General features: G+C 41.5%; 1 protein-coding gene across 2 annotated transcripts in view; it reads right to left on the reverse strand.

The window, feature by feature from the left end:
• Positions 1-11,986, reverse strand: part of RAD23B (RAD23 nucleotide excision repair protein B) — a 44,683-nt gene extending 32,697 nt beyond the window's left edge. Inside the window, exons 1-2 of one of the 2 annotated variants that reach the window (XM_027105291.1) lie at positions 11,838-11,986; positions 11,276-11,444 (exon numbers count right to left, since the gene is read on the reverse strand). In XM_027105291.1, coding sequence (XP_026961092.1) covers positions 11,276-11,341 — 66 coding nt within the window. In that variant the 5' untranslated portion in view covers positions 11,342-11,444; positions 11,838-11,986. Of the gene's footprint in view, positions 1-11,275; positions 11,712-11,837 lie in introns of those variants that run through there. The other variant, XM_027105290.1, reaches the window with a different exon arrangement.
• Positions 11,987-27,744: the final 15,758 nt, after the last annotated feature.

Below are 27,744 nucleotides of genomic sequence, written 5' to 3' on the forward strand. Positions count from 1 at the left end.
AGACTAACACTAAACATGTTTATTATTAAAGAAGGAAAATTAATAAACTAAGCACGCAACTCAAATAGAAATAACAAGACACATAACAAAAGAAAAAATGCAAATAGAAAGTTAAGAGAAATGGTAGAAAATGGTTCTTGTGCCAACAGAAAAATGGACAAATGACAGGGGCAGGCAATTCACAATTATACACCCAATAAAAAGAAAAGCTCAACATCATTAGTAACCAAAAGCACAAATTTTAATGTCAGACATCATTAATCCAATAGACGGTCATACTGGAAAAGACTGTCTTGAACAATTTTTGGTGATAAGTGTGAAGAGACACACTCAGAACAAGGGTATCAAATGATATAATGTTTTGTGGGCAATATGCCAGGACACCTTGACATTTTGGGGGCAGAGGGTGTGTGTGTGTGTGTGTGTGTGTGTGTGGATTCAACGCAGCAAAACCACCTTGGGTCATGTGTCAAAGAAAATACGTGAACTTTTGTAGTATTTGAAGTATATCTCAATAAAGATGAAAAAAATACCCTGTAGTAAACAATCCTGTTTACAACAGCATCAAAAAAAAAGAAAAGAAGTGAACCAGACTTTGGAACCAGGTTCCCTGACCTGTCCAAACTTCTGGCATTGTTCCTTAACCTCAACCCAATGATCTTTACTTCCAATCCACTTAAGTCATCTACTCACAGTCATTCAGGACACAGGCTGAATCTCATCATCCCCAAAATGCTCTTTGAAATGGTAAGTGCCAATCTCCTATTCCCACCAGCTCTCTCAGTAACTGTTCACTACACCTGGTCTTGCATCTCATTACAACTTTGGTTCCTTGAGCCTCTACTTTCATTCATTCTGATCTTTACTGCAAGCTCTATTCAGCTTAGACAATAATGCCACTGCTTCTATCACTTTCTTCCTAACATCACAGACTTGTTTGCCTTTCTGTTGCTCCTACCAGGTAAAACTCCACATCTGGACCAGCACAGTTGAATTTATTTGTCAGTACTCAAAATAAAATTTACTTCAACCACTGTGGTGTCATACTCTTCTACCTCACTTATCTAACACATCTCACCTTTAATGTCTAACCAGCTGCCTATCCACATTTATATCCAGTCTTCTAAATGTTACTGGAGAAAAAGAACGACACCCCCAATCCTTCTGTTCCCCTGGTTAGCCCTCTTCTCCCTCCTCCAAGAGGTTGTTTGAAACCTGTACTCTCCTCTAAATCTGATTCCCAACACTGACCCGCAACCCCCTGCAGATGACCATTTTCTACTTCAAGGTACAGAAGACACCACAGGAACTCACACCCTCAAATTTCTGCTACCAAACTGACACATGGTTTTTTGCGTCCAGATCCACCTAATCTCAATCTTCTTCCCTACTAAATGAAAGCTATCCCTCTCTTCAAATCTAATTCCTTTCTCCAGTACCTTGCTAGATTCATTGTTTCCTACTCCCCCACCCCGCCGAGTTGTATTTTCAACCTCTCCCTCAAAGCCACTTCATTTCCATTCACACTTAAACAGACCCAATTCTCTATCATCTTAAAAACACACAAAATCCCCCACAGTCTCCTCCTCCTCTTAGTCTCAAGTAATTTTCAAAAACTTAACTATACATTGTCTTTACTTACTCATAACCCCACACTTATTACTCCAGGGTGCAACACAATGCTGATAAACTGAGGCACAGACTTTGTTCTCATTCTGCAGCTTATTTTCTGCAGTAGTGCTACTCCCACAATTCCATTAAGACTGCCCTCACCAGTACCACTAAATTCAGCAACATCATCATCAGATACTTCTTAGTCCTCCTCTGTAGTATTACTTGACCTCTCTGCCACATTTGACAGTACTGACTCATCTCTCCTTTACGCACTGTTTTCCTTTGGCTTCCGTAACACCACACTCTTCTGGTTTTCCTCCTATCTCTTTGTTCACTCCTTTTTGAAATCCTCTTCCTTGCCGAGACCTTTAAGTGTTACTTAGGGCTATGCCCAAGACTGCCTTTTCTTCTACACAGACTTCTAGGATAATCCATTTCAACTACTCCTAGTTTTAAGAACCATTCATATGTCATGTGTATCTCTAGCCCAGCTCTCTCCTGACTCTACTTGACACCTTCACTGGATGTCCCATAGGCATCTCAACCATAATGTAATTGCTGAAAGATGGTTTCTAGACTACTTTGTCTAAGTCTTCCCTAACTCAATCAAATTGAGCATACTTTAAAACAGCTATAAAGAAAGGCCTTCTTTCTGGATGTTGCAAAGAAGGAAAAGGTAACAACTCTGCACATGGTTTCCCTTGGAAAGGTTATGTCCAACAGCCAATGTAGTTATGACTCCTCTGTGCTGAGCCCCGTGCCAATACTTCCAATAAGTCATCTCAACAGGATGGATCTAAAACTGAGCACTATGATCCCAGTAAATAACCAGGCTTCTCCAAGGCTAACAAACAAGAAGCAGGAACTAAACTTTCATTTTGCTGCTTATTTCCCCCTAGATAAAGAATGGGAGTTTACCATTGATTCAACTAGAGACAATGCATGGTTAACACTCAAGAAGTCAAATTTTTTCTAGCCACATACTTCTCTCTTACGAAATTGTGCATTTTAAAAGAAAAATATACTCAACATCTAATACTAAACATAGTTGACGTAGTTTTTATTTTTTCCCCAAAAGGGAGATAATCACTATGAAAAAGTGCCAACACAAAAGCAGATCAGTTATCCTTTTTCATCCCATTCCCTTGTGAGGTATTTGTCTCTTCCTTCTCCTATATTCCTCACATTAAATCATTTATTCAGTTGTTCCAACTTACCATCTAACTACTTCCCAATGTGAACACTATATTGCATCCCATGGCACTACCCTAGTTCAGGCCAACCACCATTAAAAGTAGTTCTTTCGGGCTTCCCTGGTGGCGCAGTGGTTGAGAGTCCGCCTGCCGATGCAGGGGACACGGGTTCGTGCCCCGGTCCAGGAAGATCCCACGTGCCACAGAGTGGCTGCGCCCGTGAGCCATGGCCGCTGAGCCTGTGCGTCCGGAGCCTGTGCTCCGCAACGGGAGAGGCCACAACAGTGAGAGGCCCGCGTACCACAAAAAAAAAAAAAAAAAAAAATTAGTAAGAGCAAATAAGTTTTGGCAATTAAACGATTAGCAAAAGGAAACAGAGACCTAAAGCCAAATATGTTTACAAAAGAATTTCATAGATTTACGCTATGGGCAAAGCTTTTTCCTCTTTGGTTCCTTGGGTGGTATCCTTCCATTTGAGAAACTGGTGCAGGCACCAAGGAGTATTTCCTGAATCTCTTCCACAAAGTTGGTTTCTGCTAATTCTAAAAACAGAATTATGAAGATGTTGGTTGACATCAGTGCAACAGGAAAAATCTCCCCACTGGACCCAAGGAATGAAAAAAATGTGGCACAAGAGTTTTTTTTTTTTTTTTTAACTGAAATAACTAAGACTACAGTATTAATAATATGTGGATAAACAGTAAACAAAGGCAACCAATTCTCAAATTAGGGTTATGATCCAAAAGGCTACTTTTTAAAATATAATTTTAAATACAGAATTAATTTCCCCCCACAGAAACTATGGTATTCAGGCTCCTAAACCTACCTATTTACGCCAATTTAATCTCTTCTATTATAAAATATATCCCTAACAGTACGGTTTCAACAATCAAAACAGACACAGACTTTGAAGACTGAAAAGTAGAAACTCCCAAGTTACTTGTAAATTTTCAAGTTTCTATATAGGCAGAAAATGGATCTAACATACTACAAAGAAGCCACCTACCTCATTCAACCAGAAGTGTGTGGCGGAGAGGGCAGAGGGAGAGACAAATAACAATTTTTATCTACCTGTTGAAGTATCTAGGACCTATTCGTACATATTAGTCATTTGTAGTTGGTCTACTTCCTCTGCTGGAATAGGTATATGTAATGTTAAAGGGTTTATAAAGTTCATTCTATTATAAAATTAGCTCTTTGAGACATTACACAAGGAATGTATTTATCCAAACTTATAGGCAACAGACATGGTGTCCTTCAGCAGGATTCACTGTTCTACAGCAGGCTTAAATTTAGCACATTTCTTTCCAAAGGCAACAGAAATTTTATACATTATCTATCAAATAATCTCAATTTCCAAGCTAAAGCTAGAACACTGCTCTCAACACTGAAATTGCTGATTACATCAAGCTAAGAAAATGAGGATATCTCACTTACACAAACCTTGTTCAAAAAGGACAGTGAAAATACTGATCAAAATAACTGTAAACAGGACTTGTTAAAAAAGAAATTGCATAGATTTATTTCTGATTTCACAATTCACCAAAAATTTTTCAGATCCATAATCTCATCTGATTTTCAGATCAACTCTATGAGGAAGGCAGGTAAAGTATTATTACTCCCATTTTACTCACAAGAAAAGAGATTTAAGTACTATGCTCAAGGGCACAGGGCAACTATAAAGTGGGAGAAAACTCTCCTCTAGTTTAGGAATAGCATGATGTATTTGAAAGAGCAAGATGTTAAAAAAAAAAGCAAACAGACTCAAGAGCTACTCTTAAGTTCTGATGTGAGGAAGAGGGAGAAATGGAGGAGTAGACAAATGTGGAGACAAGGGAGGGTTTTATTAAGACAAGGAAAATGTTTAGATACTCTAGAAATGGAAAAATTGGGCTTCCCTGGTGGCACAGTGGTTGGGAATCTGCCTGCCAATGCAGGGGGACACGGGTTCGAGCCCTGGTCCGGGAGGATCCCACGTGCCACGGAGCAACTAAGCCTGTGCGCCGTAACAGGAGAAGCCACTGCAGTGAGAAGCCCGAGCACCACAGACAAGAGTGGCCCCCTGCTCACCACAGCTAGGGAAAGCCCGCGCAGAGCAGCAAAGAGCCAATGCAGAAATAAATTAAATAAATTTAGAAATGGAAAAATCAATGATTGTAGAAAAGGAGAACTGATGGAGTGATGTCCTTCATAAACGACAAGAGTTTAGGATGCTGTGTTAAAGTGGGGGGGGGATTGGCCTTAGATAGCACCATCCACAATACATAGCTATCTCCACAATAAAAGGAGGCTAGCAGGTAGGGAGTTCCAGTAGGATCTTGTAAAAGTTCTGTCCCGACTGTTTCTATATTTTCAATAAAACCTAAAATCTAGGGTCACTGATTGAAAATAAAGAGAGAAGATGATATGAAATCTGCCTATGACAGTGGAAAAGTGAATAGTGAAATGTATGACTGTCACTACAAGGGCCTGATTACGATTATTGTTCAGGAATTTAAGTGAGACAAGTCAAGGTGCCTATGTGTTCGCCTTCTAGCTGCACAGGTACAGACACAGACTTGAATTTAATCATATTTGGAGTATTTCAAACAAGAATAATGGAGTGAGAGTGGGACCATGTTGTTAAGCACTATCACTAAGCACTCTGTGTATCACATCAAACTCATATAACCATCAAAACAATCCTGTGAAAAAAAAAAAAAAAAAAAAAACAATCCTGTGAGGTTAGTACTTCCATGGCTGTGTTCTCTTTTTACAGATGAGGAAACAGGCACAAAATCGGGTAACTTGCCAAAGGTCACATCACACAGCAAGTACTAAGGCCAGGATTGAAACTTAGGCAGCCTGGCTCAAGAGACATGCTATACCTGACCCTTGCAAGGGAGTGATTATAGTCACTGACTCTATCTTAGCTGGGCACGAGGGGAAGGCCAGTGAAAAGGAGTATGGATGGAATAGACTGTAAGTCTCATTAGCATTGGAATCAGAGGGAAGTTAAAGTGGGATACTAAAAACTGATTACTGTGGATGGGGGGAAGAGCTACAGTTACTGGTTGTGATAAGAGGTGGTTACCAGTCATGAGTCTGAATAACTGAGGTAGAGTAGAAGGAAAGATCAATGGATGAGCGATTAAGGAACAGAAGGTCAGAGTATGGGCAAGAACATCATTCACAGACAGTAAAACTACCAAGGCCATTGCTGTATGACCCCAGGCAAGTTACCAATCATGCTGGTCTCCATTTCTTCTTTTTAAAACATACACTATTACATATTTTCCACAATTCTGGTGTGTGTGTGTGTGTGTGTGTGTGTGTGTGTGTGTGTGTGTGTGTGTGTGTGTGTGTGTGTGTGTGTGTGTGTGTGTGTTTTAAACGATGCCTACCATAGGCTGTGACGCTCAGAATTATTGTGATCATTTTCACATGTTTCCCACTCATTCCTCAATCCACTAAATTCTGGCCCTAACACTCCATGGAGACTACTCATTAGGGTCACTAATGACCTCCAAGTTGCCAAAACCAAAAGTCATGTTTCTTGTTTTTATCTTACTTCTGATTTCTCAAGCAGTAGATACATTTGACCTTTTCTTCCTCTTTGAAACTTTTTTCTTCTCTTGGATTCTTCCTACCTCAAAGGTTGCTCCTTAACTGACCTCTTCAGTACTCAATCTCCACGTGTTATAGCATCCCAGGCTTCAGCCCTAAGCCCCATCCCACTACATTCTCACCAGGGTTCCTCAATTCCAGTAGCAGAGAAGTTAATTACACATAAGGGATAATCTAGGCACTTGGACTCAATTTTGCAAGGCATGGACACTGAAAAAGACTGTGGCAAGATGGTCTCATCCAGTCCAATGGATTGAGGTCAAACATATATGCTGCTTATTGTCATGTCTCTAACTCCAGCCCAAATGCCCCTTTGGGACGGAAATTCATAGCAAATCTCCTTGTCATTTCCACCTGAATGTTTAATAGGCATCTTAAACTTAAGTCTTGAGTTTCCACCCCAACCCCTAAACCTGCCCCTCTCCCATCCCTCCACATCTCAGGAAAGAACACAAGTATTCACACAAGTTATACAACCAAAACCTATGTTTAATCTTTGATTTCTCAATTTTCCCCACTCCAACGCATCAAAAAATTCTCTCAACTCTATCCTCCCAATCATATCTCAAATCCCTCCACCTCTCTTTGTATCTCCACTCCTACTTCCCTGGTCAAAGCCTTGACCTCTTAAGACTGTTGTGCAAGCCTTCTAAATGGTCTTCCTACTATCTATTCTCCATACAGCAAAGTAACCTTTTCAAATCATAAAAGAAATAATTTTTCTCCTCTGCTTAAAAGCCCCCAAAGGCCTCCTATTTTACACTGAAAACCTTCAGTTTATTACAAAGCCCTACAGGCCCTGGCCCCTTGCCTAACTCTAATCCCTTACCTCTCTTCTCCTTTAACTACTAGATCAACAATACAGGCCTTTTTTTGATTCCCAAAACACACTCTTAAAGGTCTTTCCCTACAGAAAACACTCTCCCCATCTCTGAGTGCTTACTATTCAGATCTCAGTTTAAATGTCACCTTATTTAGAAAGGCCTTCTGTGACCAATTTAAAAGTAGCCACCCAGTCATACACTATCAAATTACCTCACCCTATTTCAATTCTCTACATAACTCTTACCACTATCTGTTTTTTAAAATTTGCTTTCGACTAATTTATTCCACTATAATGTACACACCATGACAGCAAGACCTGATATTTTTAGTAAGTATTCAACAAACATTAAATAAATCAACATGCAAACACTGAGGGATCATTGACTTGGCAATTCACCAAAAAATGTATTTAATTCATTCAAAAGATCTTTATTAAATGCCTACTGTGTGCCAAGTATAGAAAGAGCAAAGGTCTGATACAAACCATACCAGGCTTCCCAGGTACTACAGTATTTTGTTTTACCAATATGCCAAGAAACGTTAGTTTTTACCTCTGTGATACAGTGTTTTAATATGTTTACTACTTAATGTTTTAATAATCTAGGGAACTTCCATAATAAGGTACTATCTTCAGCACAACTCTGTTAAAATACAATAAGCCACAATGGGAACAATTTGCTAATAAATGATGGCTAGTAAATCCCATGTACAAGACTAGTACTCAAGTAGTATTTTATAGCATAATCACTATTACACAAATATACCACAAAGTGAGGTTAATTCTTTGCAGATTACTGCATAGCATATTAGATATACTGTCTATAGAAATTAAAACTACTGTATCTTCACAATTCTCTTACCAAAAACTTCCAATGTATACACATAACTTTGATGTCACTTATATAATGCAATCATATTTCAGCTTATGCATTTAAAGTCTCACCTGAAACTTACTGTTGGTTTTTTCCCCAGTTATTCTATGAGGAGATGAATTATTATTGTAATAATAAAATCACTGTTTTGTAATGGTTAACACTAAAGGCAGTGCATGGTAATGGTCAAGTAAATGGTACAAAATGGCAAATGAATGTTAAGAAAGTTTCTCTTAAAAAAGAGGCAAGGGAGGACTTTCAACATTCAAACACTAAAGCAAATACAAACACCTTAAAAACAAATCCTCTTGCTTTTTCTACTTTGTGCATCTACTCTATAGCCACTGACGGAGCTAAGACTATGTCAATATGGCTCCCAAGAAGACCCAGACCATGTCTCCCATGTCCCTGTACTCCTCCAGTTCTGCCAGTCAAAGCTCACTGAACATTCACTTGTTGAGCAAATGATTCACTCCCATGATTCCTCTTATCTCTGAGTCCTTTCACTCATTTTCGCTCCTGCTCATCTCAAGCTCACAAGTTTCTATACCGGCCACCTCAAGTTACTTAAGTTCCTTAAGGTTTCTTAGTTCCTTCTAGGTAAAAATAAAACCTTTGAGCAGCCAAAATAGAGGTCTTAGAGACCAAAATCTGTTCATTTTATGTGAATCTCCCTAGAGGTCTCAGTAAAATCCTATTTTTTCCCTTTATTTTAGATCTATTTCTAATATCCTTGGTTATCTAGCTTTCACAAATTATAAACAGGACACTTACAGCCTCCCTCTATTTATGTAATTTTCATTGCTTCTTTTCTTACTGGAATTTTCTCAAATACTGTATCAAAAATAAATATTTAATTAAAAATCACTATAAAGATGGAATTAAAATAGTTCTAACATTTTTCCCATTTTTAAAATTTAAGTCCATTAAAGTAAAAACCCACAAGTCATTTTAATGTAAATGTTCCAGTATATCCAGATTAAGTGTTTTCATTTCTTGTCCCAGCCTAACAATGTTAGCTTTTATATTTACATAAACAGCAACAAAATTATATTTGGACAAACAGCAATAAAAAGCTAAAGAAGCAACTCTCTGTAACAACTGAGCTTTCTGAAAATATACCTCTAGAAGTATGTTTCATATAACTTAAATCCCCTTGGAAATAAACTGGAAAACAGCAAGTACAGTTAAGAATCTATACAAATACAATATTGGCTCTAAGATAAAGAATGCATAAAATGCCTAAAGAGCTATACAAACTTTATAGAACATAAATAATTCAGTGGAGCTGTAGAAAGTCACTGCATAACTTCAATAAATCCACAGATATTTACCAAAAAAAAAAATCCTTTAGGTTTCAATAATCTTGGAATTAATTGTGAATATAAGCTGGTAAAGTTCCTGCAGCACCAACACGTGTCACTACAAAAATCCAAAGTCAATAACATTTTATGAAAAGTTTCGTCTGAAAACATTAAACAGCTGCATTAACTTTCATCCTTTAACTTCCAAGTATACACCAAGCAGTAAAGGAATACTCAGGAAGAATATGATTTTTGTTAGTAATAGCAATCCACAGGGTGTTGTCAATTACTTCTGAGAACACTGAATTTCTCATCTAAAATTGCTATCTCCTGCACCTTTAAGAATTTACCACACAGCATATTTACACATATAATTAAATATCTTGAACTAAAATCATTTAGTACCACAATTCCAAAAAGGTTGGGAACTACTTTTTTTAAATAATTAAAGGTGTAGAAAACTTTAGATTAAATGATATAGGTAAAACATAACACTATACCCTCACTCAAAGGTATGGAGTGATTAATAATCGATTCCATTTACTGACCACCAATTAAATAATATTTAATCTTCACATCTTTGCAAAACAGGCACATAGCAAATAAGTTAGAGCCACACATGGGAGCTCAGGATTATTTAAATAACTAACACTAAGGCCCCAGATCTCCACCAAAATTGAATCACCTATTCTTAAAAATACAGATGGGCTGAAAGTTGCTGCTTTAAATACAGCCTTATGACAACCTCAATGGTGTACAGCATCACAATTCCAGAACACAAATAAGTTTACACTGAATGGCATTTTTAGATCTTGGCAAAAAGTTGTACTGATTTCAACACAGTGCCTTTTTGCACTCACAAATACACAGGATGACATGAGAATTTAACACGTGAACTTCTGAGGTGTTCAAGAGTTTACAGAAGAGATTCAAAGTTTTTATTTTCTTTTTTTCTCCCCTGAAAGGCTATTACTTGGGGGTTGGGTGCAGAGTTCCGACTCCTACAACTTCAAGACTTCTAACACAGGGAACTCATTAATCTGGAGTTAAGTTTGAGCCTGGATTTCAAGGGCTCTAACCCAACAAACTTCACCACCAAAGAGGGCTCAAAGGGCAATCTACACATGGGTGTGGGTTGGGTGGCGGGAGAACTGCAGCGAAACGATTCAAGATATAGGCAAATAAAAGGGTCACCAATTCTGCGGCGAAGGGGGCAAAGAATGCATTTTCACCACCCCTCACCACTCGCCTCTCACTGTGCAGCAGACGGAATCTGATACTTTTTATTTAAGGCTCATTATCTCCAGTTAGCGCTTCCTAGACCTCAGCGCCTAACCAGGTCCACTCAGGGACAGTGGTGACGCCGACATCTCCCTCCCCCACCCGTGCACCCACCATCGGGGAGCCCGGCTAGACCGCCGAGGCAGCCCTGACCTCCCCTCCCCCTCTGGCCCCTCCGCCGAGAGCGCCCAGGCCGAGGCCTCCCGTGCCCAGCGGGCGTGTACTCCACGCCATCTGCCACCAGGGCTTCGGTGTCCGACCACTGCTTCCCCTTACTCCTGCCACAAAGCCCACAGCCAACTCTGAAGGTCCAGTGGGCCGCTTGCCGCCGGGCCCCCGGGCCCTGCCCGCGCTCGGAGCCCGCAGGCCTCATCCAGCGCCCGGGGCCCAAGACCCCGCTCGCCGGGCCCTCTAGGGTGTACCGGAGGTCTCCCCGCTCGGGCGCGCCGCCGGGCCCCTCTAGAAGCTGAGGCCGGGGCCCCGCACACGGCCCCGCCGCACCGCCCCAAGCCCAGGCCCGGTGGGCGCCTCGCGCGCCTCCCCTGCCCGGTGCCGGGCTCCGCGCTCCCGCCGCACTCACCGTCTCGTCTGGGTCGATGTCGATCTTGAAAGTCTGCTGCTGTAGGGTCTTCAGGGTGACCAGCATGGTGCCGCCGCGCAGCTCCGCTGCCGGGCCTGCTCCGGGTGCTGGCCGCTGGGCGGGGTCTGTGGCCTGGCGGGGCCCCGGGGTCGCCCGCGCTCCTCGCGCACTAGGGAGGAAAGCGGTGGGGGTGGGGGCTTGTCACATTCGCCCTGCAGAGCGGCCTCTCCCCCAGCCCTGGCCCCGGGCCGCGCCGCTGCCTCCGCGACTGCGGCCTTCCTCGCGAGCACGAGCCACCGTGCTTCCTCACGAGCCCGGCGCCAGCCACTGAGTCTGCAGGAAGCGCCAGGGGCTCTGCGAGATCAGCAGAGAATCCGCTACCTCACCACAGGATGGTGGCCGCCATCATCGTGACTCGCCGAGACGCACCCCCTCCCCCACCCGAAAAACCTGGGGGATGGGGTCGGGCTGGCTGAACGCGCAGGCGTAGGGTGCGGCGAGCCTGTGCGCAGGCGCAGCCAAGAACTCCGCCCCGGAATTGGGGCGGGGCGGCGCGGATTACCGTTTTGGAATGTCGGCGGCCTGGATTGCGCGTGCGCAGGCGCAGTCAGTGGGCGTCTCGGGGTTCTCGGGGCTTCCATGGAGAGTCTTCGGCCCGGGCGTTCTCCAAGCCCGCCGCGGTTCGGCCTACGTCCAGACTCCGCCCACGTCCAGGCTCCGCCCTGTTGTCTGAGTTGCGCAATCCATAGCCGGGGAAGCGCTACGTGGAGACCGGACTGAGTGGATGCGGAGCCCTGGAGCTGGGGAACTAGAGGGCGGTAGGTCGGGGCGGGGTTTAAGTGAAAGGATTGTGACAGCCACAGTAGTGGGCCGGCGCTTGCAGGGCGCTCGCTGTGTGGCTGAGTCCTTGTGCCGGCGACTGATTCTTTTATTCTGAGAGCATTGACTCCAGCGCTAGACTGCCTTGATGGACCTTGAGCCTAAATACAAGGTCAAGTTATATCACTCCCCCGGGCAGAACTGTCCAGTGGTTCCTCATCTCACCCAGAGTAAAAGTCAAAGTTCTTAGAACTGGATACACAGCCCCTTCCTTTCATATCTTACTCTCACGGCTGGCCCTAGGCGTTGTTGGTGGATGTTAGACAAACGCTCTCACCTGAGAGCCTACCTTCGCCCTTGCTGTTTCCGCTCCGAGTCTTCTTTCCCTAGCTACCTGGGTGGCTCGCTGTCTCACCTCCTTCAAATCTTTGCTCAAATGTCGCCTTCTCAGAGAGGTCTACCCTGGATACCCGACTTAAAACAGCAACTTTCCTAGCTCCATTACCCTGGTGTTTTTCCTATAGCATTTATCATCTTCTAATTGCCATATAGTATACATATTTATTAGGTTTATCATCTTTCTCCTTTCAGTAAATCACAGACAAGCTGCACAAAGGCAAGGACTTTGTTGTATCTCCTGATGTACCCCTAGCATGAAGAAACATGTAATGCAGGCACAGTAAATATTTGTGAATGCGTAAATATGCTTTCGGTTTCTCATCAGTAAGATGGGGATAATAATAGCATTCAACTTCATTGATTATTGGAGGGAGGTGTTGAATAATGTATGTAAAATCTTAGTACCAGAAACATAGTAAGCATTCCCTAAGTAGATAGCTATTTGTAGTATGCCTATTTACAGATAAGAAAACTGAAGTATAGAGATGATGAGTAATGTACCTGGAGTCACCCACCTGGTAAGTGGCAGGTCCAGAATTTGAACCCAAGCAGAATGACTCCAGAGCCTGTGTTCCTAGGTGCCTGACTATCCTGCCTCTTAATAGGTTTTGACTTAAAGTAGTTCAAGTATAAAGTTACAGTTAGGTCACTAGCTGTGTGACTAATTGCAAATTACCTCTCTGGACCAGCATCCTCACTGATAAAATGTCACTGCTTGGTTTTCTGTGGATATAATGCTTCCACGGAACTTTGCTGACCAGCCTCCCTCTCCACTAACCTGGTGTTGCCCCATTCACAGCACATATCTCCCTGTATTGTAATTCAGTATCTAACCTTCCGCCCTCTGTATTCCTGTATATCTACTGCTAGTCACCAGGTGATCTCATCCTGCCCCTTGTTTTGAAATACCTCCAGCCTGGACCTCTCCCCTTAGCTATGGATAGAGTTAGCCAATTGCCTACACAATATCTTCACTTGAAATATAGTAAGCCTCTGAAACTTACCATGGCCAAACAGAACCGTTGATTCCCTCTGGACCTCCCCTCCCTCTGAAACCTGCTCCTCTCCCAGTTTTCCCCCATCTTAGTTCCTGGCACCACCATCTACCCAGGTGCTCAGACCAAAAATCTAGTCATCATCCCTGATAAATCTCTTCCCTCTCTTCCTCCCCCCACCCCACCCCTGCCAACCACCACACCTAATCCATTATCAAGTCCTATCAACTTTATTCTCCAAGTTATATCCCCAATTCAGCCATTTCTCCCAATTCTACTTCTACAACCCTAGGCTAGTGCATCAGTATCTTTCCCCTGCCTCCCAACTGGTCTCTCCACTTCTACTCTTTTTTCAACCTCCCCAGCAGAGTGGTCTTTTTCAAATATAAATCATGTCACATCTACTCTTAATACCTAATTATACTTAAGAATAAAATTCAAACTCTTTACCTGGCCTTGGGGAGCTCACATGATCTGATACTTGCCAAACCCTCTGGCCCCATCTCTTTCCTTCTGTCTCCCTCTTGTTCACTGTCATCCCTCGAACAGGCCAAGCTGGTTCTCGTCTCTGGGCCTTTGCAGCTGAGGTTACTTCAGCCTGAAACTCTCTTCCCAGATCTCTAATTGACTATCTCCTTTTCATCATTCAGGGTCCAAGTCATAATTTACTTCCTCACAGAGGACTTCTTCAACAACTTTAATAATATATAATAAACATACATTAACGCTTTAGGCAAGGCACCATTTGAGGCACTTTCCATGGATAATCTCATCTGAGCCCCACAAAACTCCATGTGATAGTACAACAGTACCCTGGTTTAAAGATTTTCATGGCTCTACCTGAAATTATTACTTTTTATTTGCTTGGCTAAATAGTACAGGTTGGACAGCCTGTATGCCTCCTCGTCTAATGTAGATGTGTTTGCCAAGAGTCCCACCGTTCACATGACAGATGATAAGACCCCCTCCAATCCCCCAACGCAAAGGCCACCAAGATGAGGGTGCTTATGAGCAAGGCCTTGTAAGATAGGCCTTGGGCTTCTTCAAGAGCTATTGGGCCAAGATAAAAAGACAGGAGGGAGTCATTGATTCCAAATACTTGGTAACAAGCCAGGGAATTTTGCTTGCATTTTTGGAAATCAGTCAAGTAATTTCAGGGAAGAAGATGAGCAAGCAGAGATGCAGCAGCTGCTGACTTAGAAAATACCAGGGTAAAAATGCCACACTCCAAGCCATTCACTCATCAAATAGTTCTTGAGACTCTCTCCATGCCAGGAACTGTTCTAGGTGCTGAGGATACAACAAGAAACAAAGTCCCTGCCCTCATGGAGTTTGTATTCTAGTGGAATAATAGATAAACAGATAATAAACTAAAAATCAAAGTTATCAATATTTATAGTATATGGGGTACTGATAAGTGCTTTTTTAAAAAAAAAAAAACATGAAGAAGATCAATAGTACAGAGCCGAAATAGTATTGCTATAGCGAATGTGCCAGATATTTTTCATTCCCCTCCCCCATCTTCTTACCCCTTTTTCACCCAGCAGTTGGCCCCAAGAGGGCTGCCCTGTATGGGCTACCACAGTTGGCTTCCTGGGGAGTCCCAGCAGGAGATAGGACTAAGGGAGGAGAATGAAGTTAGGCCATGTATTCCTCTTTGTGGTTGGCAATGCTCTTGATACAAGGTCATTGCTTCTGTATCCTGACCTTCCAGGTGACTCTCTCCTTCCAGGTTCTGGTACCTGCTCCCCACCTTGCCCCTTCATGCCTAGAGGGCCCCTACTTCTCACTCCAGGGTGCTGTACTGTCCTTGCAGTGTCCCTGTATGCTTCCCTACATGATTGTGAAGAGTCCCTTTAATTGAATCTCCATGAACTGAGTGGCTTAAAACAATCGAAACTTATTGTCTCACAGTTCTGGGGGCTAGAAGTCCAAAATTAAGGTGTTGGTAGGGCAGTGCTCTCTCTGACACCTGTCACGGTGAGTTCTTTGTTGCCTCTTCCTAGCTTCTGGTGGTTTGCTGGCGGTCATTGGCATCCCTTGGCTTGCTGCATCACCTCAGTCTCTGTCTCCATCGTCATGTGATGTTCAACTCTTGTATGTCTGTCCCTCTGTGTCTCTTCTTATAAGGACACCAGTAGAATAGGAAAAACTCTATTGTTTCTCCTCTACTCACCGCTCAATTACTACTCTTAATATTTACTTCCGATCACCAAATGTGTGGGCTTTTTTCCCACACCAAGTAATTCCCCAGTTCTCAGCAGACACCAGCTGGGTGTCCTGCCGTTCAGTTCAGTTCTGACACTACCTGGAGTTAGCACCTGATCACACAAGTTAAGGGCTCAGTCCCACCAGACTGCCCCTACTTCAGATGCCAATTGCAAGTCCTAACTTGTCACCTGTACTTCAAACTGAGCAGCTACCTACTGGGATTTCCACGACCCCCTCCTTGGGTTTGATCATTTGCTAGAACAGTTCACAGAGCTCAGGGAAACATGTTTACTAGCTTATTATATGATAAAGCATATGATAAAGGATACTGATGACCAACCAGATGAAAAGATATATAGGGTGAGATCTGGAAGAGTCCCAAATGCAGGAGCTTGTGTCCCTGTGGAGTTGGGGTGCCCCACCCTCCTGGCACGTGGATACATTCACCAACCCAGAAGCTTTCCAAAATCTGCACTTTGGGGATTTTTATGGAGGCTTCATCACGCAGGGGTGATCAATTATTTACCTCAATTTCCAGCCTCTCTCTCTTCTCTGAAGAATGGGGGGTTGGGCTGAAAGTTACAACCTTCTAATCATGGCTTAGTCTCTCTGGTGACCAGCCCCCATCCAGGAGCCCACCAAGAGTCCCCTCATTACAACAAAAGACATTCCTATTACTCAGGAAATTCCAAGGGGTTAGGAGCTCTGTGTCAGATAACTGCTATCACTCAGAAAATTATAAGAGTTTTGGAGAGCCCTGTGTCAGGAACCAAGGTCAAAGACCAAATATTAGCAAGAACCAGGGGCAGAGACCAATAGGTATATTTCTTATTATTTCATAGCAGTCATATTGGATTAAGGACCCACCGTACTCCAGTATGACTTAATTTAACTAATTAAGGTAAATCTTTTGGAGGGGCACAGTTCAATCTGTAACAATACCTCATTTGAATGTGGTATATTTTTCTGCTGAGACTGCCTGATATATGGGTCAATCAAGGAAAGTCTTCCTGATAGTTGATATTAGAGTAGAGAGAAGTGAGGAAGGGAGACATTCAGCTGCTGAGTAGAATTAGAGGGGACTAAGTAGAGGGAACAACAATAATAGCCATAAATGTTCACACTCACATAGCATTTGTCACATGCAGGTGCAAGGCCATGAGGTAGAAGTATCCTTGACATATTGGAGAAATACCCAGGATGTCGGGTGAAGGAGCTGGGACAGCTGTGGGGAGAGAGTAGCTGGTGGCATTAGAGGTGTAAAGGAAGTGGGGCAGTGAGCACAAAGCCACTGTAAAGGCTTTGGCTTTTATTCGGAGTAACTTGGAAAGTCATTAGAAATTTTAAGGGGGAGGAGTGACAGGATCTGACTTAGGCTTTAAAAGGATTACTCTGAGTGCTGCCTGGAGAACTTCTTGGTGTGGGCTGGGGGGACAGCAAGGATGTACACAAAGAGACCAGTTAGCAGGTTATTGCAGTAATCCATAAGAGACTGGTGACTTGTGTTAGTGTGGAAACTTTACAAGTGGTAAGAAGTAGCTGGATTCTCAATTTATTGAAAATAGAGTTTACAGGTTTTGCTGATGGGGTTGATGCGGGATGTGAGAGAAAGAGGCTCACTGCACATGAGTTTCACATTAGGAAACTTCCTTGGAATTCTCTGGTCCTCCTGACTCAAGAGTGTCTGTCCTGACTGACGGTGTTCCGTGTGGCACACCCCTATCCAGCAGATACTCTCTGAGCATCTACTCTGTGCCAGGCATTGTGTTGGATATACAGTAATGGATAAAGACTGATTAGGGATCCTATTCAAAAAAATAGCAGTGTTTGACTTAAGCCCTTCCAAAGGCAAGGCGCATGGCTCCCATCTCCATTGGTTATAAAACCTATTGGTGATTTATGATGTAAGCTTTATGTTAATAGAACCTCTTTCCAAGTTCTAGATGTTTATAGAGTGGTGCAAATATTTCCTTATTGTAATTAAAGTTTTCAACTCTGTATTAAAAGTATTTCCTTTTGCAATTAAATATACTTTTAAAAACAACTTCAGCCCATAACAATTGAGCTTTGAAAATTTCTTCTGTCTTCTAGCTCTGCCTTCCTTCCTCATTTTCCACCCTGCCTCCCCCACCCCAAGTTTCTCAGCCCTGTGAGTCTCATTCATTGTTCAGTCACTAGGTCAGTTCAGACACTGAAATGGAGTTAGGAGTACAAGAAGTTTTTTTGGTGGATATCAACTGTGAAGAATACAAGGGAGGAAGCAGAATGCTTCAGAGCACAACGCTGATATGTTTGCTGTGAAAGGAAAGAGAGAAGGAAACGTTGGGTAGAGAAAGACTCAGATTGTGATGTAGATCTGACAAAGTATTAGCCAACCCAACGGGAGTAAATGGTGTGCAGATTACCTGTTAGAGCAGTCACTCTTTGGATGAAATTGCCAGACTCTGGTATCCCTGCCATGTTCAGTGGCTAGAGGCTGCCCAGGAAGAGCTGTCAGCTAACTGTACTCCTCATAGCTAAGTTCTCACAGGTAATTTTTTTCTTGAAGGGCTATCCAGGCAGTGCACTTTTTTGGCTGAAATAGGCCTCTGCTTGCACCATGTAAACCCGCTTCTCCATACACACTCAGGAAACAGCTGTTCCAGGGGCCCATTGAGCCTCTCTTACTAAAGGGAAACCTAAATGAAGTGGGACAGTGGGACAAACCCCACACTGCATACTGGCAGCTGGTCTCGGGGCCACTACTGGTACTCATCATTTCCCTCCTCCACTATCCATCCTAAATTCCCCTTTTTCTCGTCAGTTACCTCTGCTGGTCTTGGTGCATTGCCTAGTGGTGTGACCCAAACCTTTACTCCTGAAGAGGATGAGCCTTTGGTGTTTCCACTGTTCTCAGGTCTGGTTGCTGTACTTGTCCATTCATAGTCACAACTGGGCAAGGGAGTAGCAAGAGGCATCCAAGTCAATTACACATATATTCCTTCTTGTTCTGAGTATAAGGTGGTCCTACCTTCTCTCGCTGATAAGGATCAATTGCCCCTCCCAAGTTGATGACTCTTCTTGCTTTTTGGTCTCTTAATATAAGCAACAAAGCTTGTAGTTCAGTGGCACCATTGCTGTGTCCCCTGGCAAAGTACTCCCCCTTTGAGGACCAAGACTTCTAACACCACAGGTCCCAGAATTGTGGGGACAGAAAAATCCTCAGTAGGTCACTGGGAGTGGTAAATGAGACCATTCTGCTTCCCTGCCTTGATTCCTGGACCCAATTAGTCTTCCTGCTGGGGACACCGTGCCCTAGACTCTAGAGCCTAGAGGGTACTTTTATTCAGTTTGTAGATTGCACCCTGGAGAATGAGACCCTGTTCTTACACAATGTTGCCCCTGAGATGGTGCTTCGTCTGCACCATCAGCAGATTGTTCTGTCACTCTCTCAGGCTGGCGCTTCTGGGGAAGGGTGGTATGTGATAAGACCAACATGTCCCATGACCATGGGACCACTCCCAAACCTCCTTCACTGTAAAGTGGGTCTCCTGGTTGGATGCTGTGATAGGTAGGGTTCTGGTCTATGGATCAGGCACTCTGTAAACTCCTGTAGAGTGGTATAGGCTGAAGCTCTGCTGGCAGGAAATGTAAACCTGTACTCAGAATAAATGTCTATTCCTGTGAGAATGAATTGCTTGGCCTTCCAGCATGCATAGGGCCCAACGAAGTCAACTTGTCACCAAGGGACCAGTTGGTCCCTCAGAGAATAGTACCACATTGGGAATTCGGCAGGTTGGACATTCAGAGGTGATGATGGCTAGATTAGCCTTACCGAGAGTTCATGCCAAGAGGCCATACATAGTCCCCATCTCTGCCACCATGGTCACTCCACTCATCATGTTTCTACTCTTGCTTCCTATAGTCTATTCTAGATACAATAGCCACATTCTTTTAAAACATGGATCTGTTCACTCATGCTTAAAACCCTACCCTGGCTACCCACTTCAATCAGTAAAATCCCAAATCTTCACATTGCCCCCTCCCCCATCCTCTTCTTTACTTTTCTGACGTCATCAGCTACACAGGTTCAATCTGCTCCAGCCGCACTGGTCTCCTTGCTGTCCCCTGAGTTGAACAGGTCCACTCCTACCTGATCTTTTGTTCTCTCTTCCTGAAATACTCTTCTACAGATATCGGCCCTCTCCTTCACCTCCTCCAACCTTTGCTCAAATTTCACCTTCTCAATGAAACCTGCTCTAACCCCTTAATCACCCTATGTAATATGACAAAATGCCCGTTTCCCAGTCCAGCACTCCCTATACCCCTTACCCTGTTTCCTCCTCTTTTAACACAGTGCATTATTTATTTATTATGTTTCTTCTTTAGTGTTTGTCTCCCCTGCTAGAACACAGTGGGACAAACCCCACACTGCATACTGGCAGCTTTGTCTATTTTACTTACATTCTTTAAGCACCAGGAAGAGTGCCTGAAACAGAAAGAACTAAGCAATGAAAGGAAAATTTAGCCACCCATCAAAAAAAAGCAAAGTAAAACAAGGTGATATTGTTACATGTTAAAATGAACATTTAAGGCTTAATAACCTCCAATAATATCAAAAAGTATATGGGAAAAATGCTTTTCATAGTTTGCTGGTGATTTTACTATTTGTTACAACATTTGGAAAGCCACTTAGCATATAGGTGGTTCTTAACTTCTGGAATTTCAACTCTTGTACACACTACATGAAACCTCTGAAACTACTTTTCTCAGCTTAGTTATCTAACTATGATTTGAAAAGTTGATACAATGGTGCAGTCAGCTAGCCACTAGGGCGAAGGCTTAGCATTCACATGTTTTATGTTTAAACAGTATCATTTATGCAACCAAACATTCTTTTTTTTAAAATTTTATTTTATTAATTTTTTTTATACAGCAGGTTCTTATTAGTTATCTATTTTATACGTATTAGTGTGTATACATCAATCCCCATCTCCCAGTTCATCCCACCACTATGCCCCACACCCCCGCTTTCCTCCCTTGGTGTCCATACATTTGTTCTCTACATCTGTGTCTCTATTTCTGCCTTGCAAACCGGTTCATCTGTACCATTTTTCTAGATTCCACATATACGTGTTAATAAACAATATTTGTTTTTCCCTTTCTGACTTACTTCACTCTGTATAACAGTCTCTAGGTCTATCCACGTCTCTACAAATGACCCAATTTCTTTCCCTTTCATGGCTGAGTAATATTCCATTGTATATATGTACCACATCTTCTTTATCCATTCATCTGTCAGTGGACATTTAGGTTGCTTCCATGACCTGGCTATTGTAAATAGTGCTGCAGTGAACATTGGGGTGCATGTGTCTTTTTGAATTATGGTTTTCTCTGGTTATATGCCCAGTAGTGGGATTGCTGGGTCATATGGTAATTCTATTTTTAGTTTTTTAAGGAACCTCCAAATGGTTCTCCATAGCGGTTGTATCAATTTACATTCCCACCAACAGTGCAAGAGGGTTCCCTTTTCTCCACACCCTCTCTAGCATTTGTTGCTTGTAGATTTTCTGATGATGCCCATTCTAACTGGTGTGAGGTGATACCTCATTGTAGTTTTGATTTGCATTTCTCTAATAATTAGTGATGTTGAGCATCTTTTCATGTGCCTCTTGGCCATCTGTATGTCTTCTTTGGAGAAATGTCTATTTAGGTCTTCTGCCCATTTTTGGATTGGGTTGTTTGTTTTTTGACATTGAGCTGCATGAGCTGTTTGTGTATTTTGGAGATTAATCCCTTGTCAGTTGCTTCAATTGCAAATATTTTCTCCCATTCTGAGGGTTGTCTTTTCGTCTTGTTTATGGTTTCCTTTGCTGTGCAAAAACTTTTAAGTTTCATTGGGTCCCATTTGTTTATTTTTATTTCCATTACTCTAGGAGGTGGGTCAAGAAAGATCTTGCTGCGATTTATGTCAACGAGTGTGCTGCCCATGTTTTCCTCTACGAGTTTTATAGTGTCTGGCCTTACATTTAGGTCTTTAATCCATTTTGAGTTTATTTTTGTGTATGGTGTTAGAGAGTGCTCTAATTTCATTCTTTTACATGTAGCTGTCCAGTTTTCCCAGCACCACTTATTGAAGAGGCTGTCTTTTCTCCATTGTATATCCTTGCCTCCTTTGTCGTAGATTAGTTGACCACAGGTGTGTGGGTTTAACTCTGGGCTTTCTGTCCTGTCCTATGGATCTATATTTCTGTTTTTGTGCCAGTACCATATTGTCTTGATTACTGTAGATTTGTAGTATAGTCTAAAGTCAGGGAGTCTGATTCCTCCAGGTCCATTTTTTATCCCTCAAGATTGCTTTGGCTCTTCGGGGTCTTTTGTGTCTCCATACAAATTTTCAGATTTTTTGTTCTAGTTCTGTAAAAAATGCAATTGGTAATTTGGTAGGGATTGCATTGAATCTGTAGATTGCTTTGGGTAATATAGTCATTTTCACAATACTGATTCTTCCAAAGTAAGAACATGGTATATCTCTCCATCTGTTTGTATCATCTTTGATTTCTTTCATCAGTGTCTTACAGTTTTCTGAGTACAGGTTTTTTACCTCCTTGGTAGGTTTATTCCTAGGTATTTTATTCTTTTTGTTGCAATGGTGAATGGGATTGTTTCCTTAATTTCTCTTTCACATCTTTCGTTGGTAGTGTATAGGAATGCAAGAGATTTCTGTGCATTAATTTTGTATCCTGCAACTTTACCAAATTCATCGATTAACTCTAGTAGTTTTCTGGTGACATCTTTAGGACTATCTATATATAGTATCATGTCATCTGCAAACAGTGACAGTTTTACTTCTTTTCCAATTTCTTTTTTTTTCATTTGAACTGATTTTCTCATTAATTTTGCAAGAGAGAGTCGAAAAATTGTTAGCAACAAGCTGTGAAATAGATCTTTTGCTGAAATTCAATATGTTTAAATAGTTTGGGTTCTTTTGTTTTTTCCCAGTTCATCATTCTTTTTCTTTCAGCAGGTTTTTTCATTACTAGCTAAAGCTGATTTACTTACGATTTATTTCAAGTATACCTGGCTTGTCTTTTGAGCTAAAAAGCATAGCTGGCTTTTTGTTGAAATCACGTTTATGTGTTTATTAGTTTATTGTCATTTTTTTCTCCAATATTTATTGGGAAGCAATTATATGCCAGGCCCTACCTATGTCTGATGAGTCTCTGAATCTCTGCCCTCAGGAGGTTACTAAGAGAAATAAACAAGTCCAAGATCTCTGTTATGTGCTGGGATTGAGGTAGATTCCAGGAAGGCAGTAAGGCTTGATTGGCTCTTGGTGGGGTAGGAGGTGGACACAGGGATCCAGCATCTTTTCAGCTCTCTGTCTGTCTCTGTTTCACAGCTGGTTATCTAATCTATATATTGGTCAAATGTTTTGAAAATTATATTAGAGTTATAATATTATATTGTCACAAATGAAACTATGAATAAATTAATATAATCCTATGGGCTTCTCTAAAGAAACTTTAGAGCATTTAAAATTTTTTTTCTACTTTAAATAGAAAGTATGGGTTCCTTTTCCCAGACCCATGTTTATAATTTGTGGTTTTGCAATACATGCAATACATGTGTTTTGCAGAGCTGTTGCACTATATATTAATTAAGAAGAGTCCCAGGACCCAAAGTGTTTGAAGCTTAGATAGTTGTCGCACTGATACATCTTTTCTTGCATATTCATTGTTGAGTGAAATTGGTTTTATGGTTTTAGTTCCTACTGGTATTCCCAATCTGTCTCATTTCTTATTGAGTCTCCTTACTGCCAGTTCCAAATTATTATAAAGTAGTTGTAACCCATGTTGTAGTTTATGGGCTACATAAAATATGGGCTAAAAATAAAATAAAACCAAAAAATACGGGGGCTGTGAATAGGGTGTGCTCCTAAACGTAGCAGAGCTGTACCTCTTGCTCTTCCATGTAGCTTTCATGATGAAACCACTGGCTCTGAGAAAGTTAGGAATGAAGAAGACTCTGCTGGTCAAAGTATAGGTTTTTGGCAGAGGGAAATAATTTGGTTGTGTTGTTGCATTATATGACATTTAAAAAAGGTATCCTATTCAGCTACTTATAAAAAGTGATTATAAGCCACTTAAAGAAATATCACCTCTCATATTGGTATAAGAAACAGTAAAAACTGACAGCCTGAGACTTTAGTATATACCCATTCAATTTAGGATCTGATGGCACAATAAAAGACTATTTAATAATCTTTAATAGGGGAAAGTGTTAGCAGTAGAATAATTGGTTAGCTATGTAGAAACCATGGTGGGTTGAATTGTGTCTCCCCAAAAGATATGTTTAAGTTCTAACCCCCAGTACTTGTGAATGTTACCATATTGGAAAGAGTCTTTATAGATATAATCCAGTTAAGATGAGGTCATGCTGGATTAGAGTGGACCCTAATCCAGCGACTGGTGATCTGATAAGAAGGAGGAAATTTGGACACAGACACAGACAAAGAGAAGAATGCCATGTGACAATGGAAGCAGAGATTGGAGCGATGCTGCCATAATCCAAGGAATACCAGGAATTTTTAGCAACCACCAGAAGTTAGGAAGAGACAAGGAAGGATCTTCCCCTAGAGCCTTCAGAGAGAGCATAGCCCTGCCAACGCCTTGATTTCAGATTTCTAGCCTCCAGAATTGTGAGGCAATACATTTCTATTGTTTTAGGCACCCAGTTTGCTGTAATTTGTTACAGTAGCCCTAGGAAACTAATACCAAAACTTCTAGGAACACTAACAACAATTCCAGATGGATTGATTAGTAAATATAAAAAGTCAGACTATGGAAACAGAATAAATAAGGTGCATATATTTATCAAATTTCTGGTTGGCAGCAAATATCCAAGTTAAAAAAAATAGCCATAATGGATTGACTAGATAAAGATTTCATTATCTCATCATGTGGTAACAATATAAACAGAATAAAAAGCATGCAACAAACTGAAAAATATTCCCAACATGTGACAAATTTAATAGCCTTAATATATAAATTACTCATACAAATTAAAAAGAAAAACATTACAATCCAATTAGGCAAAAGCACAAATGGTTTATACAGAAAATTTGCAGGAAAAGTACATTTAGCCAGTAAATAATAATGTGGGCCATTGTTGTTTTCTTTTTAAGATTTTTTTTTTTTGATGTGGACCATTTTTAAAGTCTTTATTGAATTTGTTACAATACTGCTTCTGTTTTATGTTTTGGTTTTTTGGTCGCGAGGCATGTGAGATCTTAGCTCCCCGACCAGGGATCAAACCTGCACCCTCTACATTGGAAGGCAAAGTCTTAACCACTGGATCGCCATGGAAGTCCCGTGGGCCGTTGTTTATACAGTGCTTATTATGTGTTCAGGTCCTTTTCTAAATGCCTAATATATTAACTTTTAATCTTCACATCATTATGAGATGACTCTGGTCGAGTTATTTAATCTTTCTGTGCCTTTCAGTTTCCCTCCTCCATGAACATGTCTGAGAATTACTCCACGAAAGATGCAAAGACGTGAGATTGCTAGGTCAACAGATAATGTGGATTTTCAATTTAATAGAGCCTACCAAAGTTCTATCGAAATTGCCATGTATATTCCTATCAACACGGTTTGAGAGTACCAGTTTCCCCTGCCCCCCAGCCAACACTTCATAGGTTCTATAATTTTCTTTTTTGCCAATCTGATGGGCACATCACTCTTGCCTCTCAAGAATTCAAATCCTATTCATCCTTAAAGGCACGTTCTCCTTGAAGATTTCCTTCAACTGCTCAGTAAATCATTTTTCCTTCCTCTCAATTCCCTTATCATTTTATCTACTCATTCAACAAATATTTATTGAGCATTTACTGTATGTTCTAGTCACTGCAGTTAAAGCAATGGATAAATCAGGCAAAAATTTCTACCTTTATGGAGCTTACATTCTAAGGGGGAAGGCAGACAATAAAAATAAAGTTAAATTTATAGAATATTAAATAGCGGTAAGAACAAAGAAAGCACACGTGGGGGGTGGGGTAAGAAGTATCAGAGTGGAAATAGGATTGAAAATTTAAATTTATTTATTTATTTTTGGCTGCGTTGGGTCTTCATTGCTGTGCGCGGGTTTTCTCTAGTTGCGGTGAGCAGGGCCTACTCTTTGTTGTGGTGCGTGAGCTTCTCGTTGCAGTGGCTTCTCTTTGCAGAGCACAGGCTCTAGGCGTGCGGGCTTCTTTAGTTGTGGTATATGGACTCAGTAGTTGTGGCTCACGGGCTCTAGAGCGCAGGCTCAGTAGTTGTGGCGCATGGGCTTAGTTGCTCCGCGGCATGTGAGATCTTCCTGGACCAGGGCTCGAACCCACGTCCCCTGCATTGGCAGGCGGATTCTTAACCACTGCGCCACCAGGGAAGTCCAGGATTGAAATTTTAGATTCCATGTCTGAGGGAAATCCTAGGGAAAGGTTACTTGTGTCTCTCTTATAGCATTTATCACTTTCTATTCTATATGTTTATTTTATTTATTTTATTGTGGCAAAATATACACAACATAACAATTTACCATTTTAATCATTTTAAAATATATAGTTTAGTGACAATAAGTACTTTCATATTGTTGTGCAACCATCACCACTGTTCATCTCCAGAACTTTTCATCGTCCCAAACTGAAACTCTGTACCCATTAAACTATAACTCTCCATTCTGCCCTTGCCCCCCCCGACTCCTCCCGCCATCCTCGTCCCTAGCAACCCTTTTACTTTCTGTCTATGAACTTGACTACCTTAGGTACCTCATATAAATGGAACCATACAGTATTTGTCCTTCTGTGTTTGGTCTGTGTTTGGTTTATTTCACTTAGGATAATTTCTTCAACCTTCTTCCATGTTGTATTATATATCAGAATTTCCTTCCTTTTTAAGTCTGAATAATATTCCATTATATGTATATAGCACACTTTGTTTATCCATTCATCTGCCCATGGATATTTGGGTTGTTTCCACTTTTGTCTGTTGTGAATAATGCTGTGAACATGGGTGTACAAATATCTGTTCAAATCTCTACTTTGAGTCCTTTTGGGTATATAACCAGAAGTGGAATTACTGGATCAAATGGTAATTGTGTGTTTGATTTTTTGAAGAACTGCCATACTGTTTTTCCTTGTGGCTGCACCATTTTACATTATTACTAGCAACGTACAAGGGTTCCAACTTCTCCACGTCCTTGCCAAAGCTTCTTTTAAATAATAGCCGTCATAATGGATTTGAACTGGTATCACATTGTGGTTTTGAGCTGTATTTCCTTAGTGATTAGTGATGCTGAGCATCTTTTCGTGTGCTTTTTTGGCCATTTGTGTATCGTCTTTGGAGAAACAGCTGTTCAAGTCCTTTGCCCATTTTTGAATTGGGTTGTTTGTTTTTTTGTTGTTGAGTTCTGGGTGTTCTCTATATATTCTGGATGTTATTCCATTATCAGATATATAATCCAGAAATATTTTCTCCTGTGAGTTGCCTTTTTATTTTAATAATAGTGTCTGTTTTAGTCCATTTGGGCTACTATAACAAAATTACCATAAACCAGGTAGTTTATAAACAACCGAAATTTACTTTTCACCATTCTGGAGGCTGGGAAGTCCAAGATCAAGGTGCCAGCAGCTTCAGTGTCTGGTGAAGGCCCACTACCTGGTTCATAGATAGCAGTCTTCTTGCTGTGTCCTCACGTGGCAGAAGGGATGAGGGAGCTCTCTGGAGTTCCTTTTATAAGGGCACTAATCTCATTCATGAGGGCTGTGCCCTCATGACCCAGTCACCTCCCAAAGGCCCCACCTCCTAATACCGTCACCTTGGGGGTTAGGATTTCAACATAGGAGTTTTGAGGGGACACAAACATAGCAGTGTCCTTTGGTGCACAGAATTCTTAATTTTTATGAAGTCCAATTGGCCTATTTTTTCTTTTGTAGCTGTTCTTTTGGTGTCATATCCAAGAAATCATTGTCAAATCCAATGTCATGAAGCTTTCCCCAGTTCTAAAAGTTTTATAGTTTTAGAGCTT

Source organism: Aethalodelphis obliquidens, unplaced genomic scaffold, assembly GCF_003676395.1.
Source record: "Aethalodelphis obliquidens isolate GAN/ISIS:26980383/991018 unplaced genomic scaffold, ASM367639v1 scaffold7, whole genome shotgun sequence".
Taxonomy (NCBI): Eukaryota; Metazoa; Chordata; class Mammalia; order Artiodactyla; family Delphinidae; genus Aethalodelphis; species Aethalodelphis obliquidens.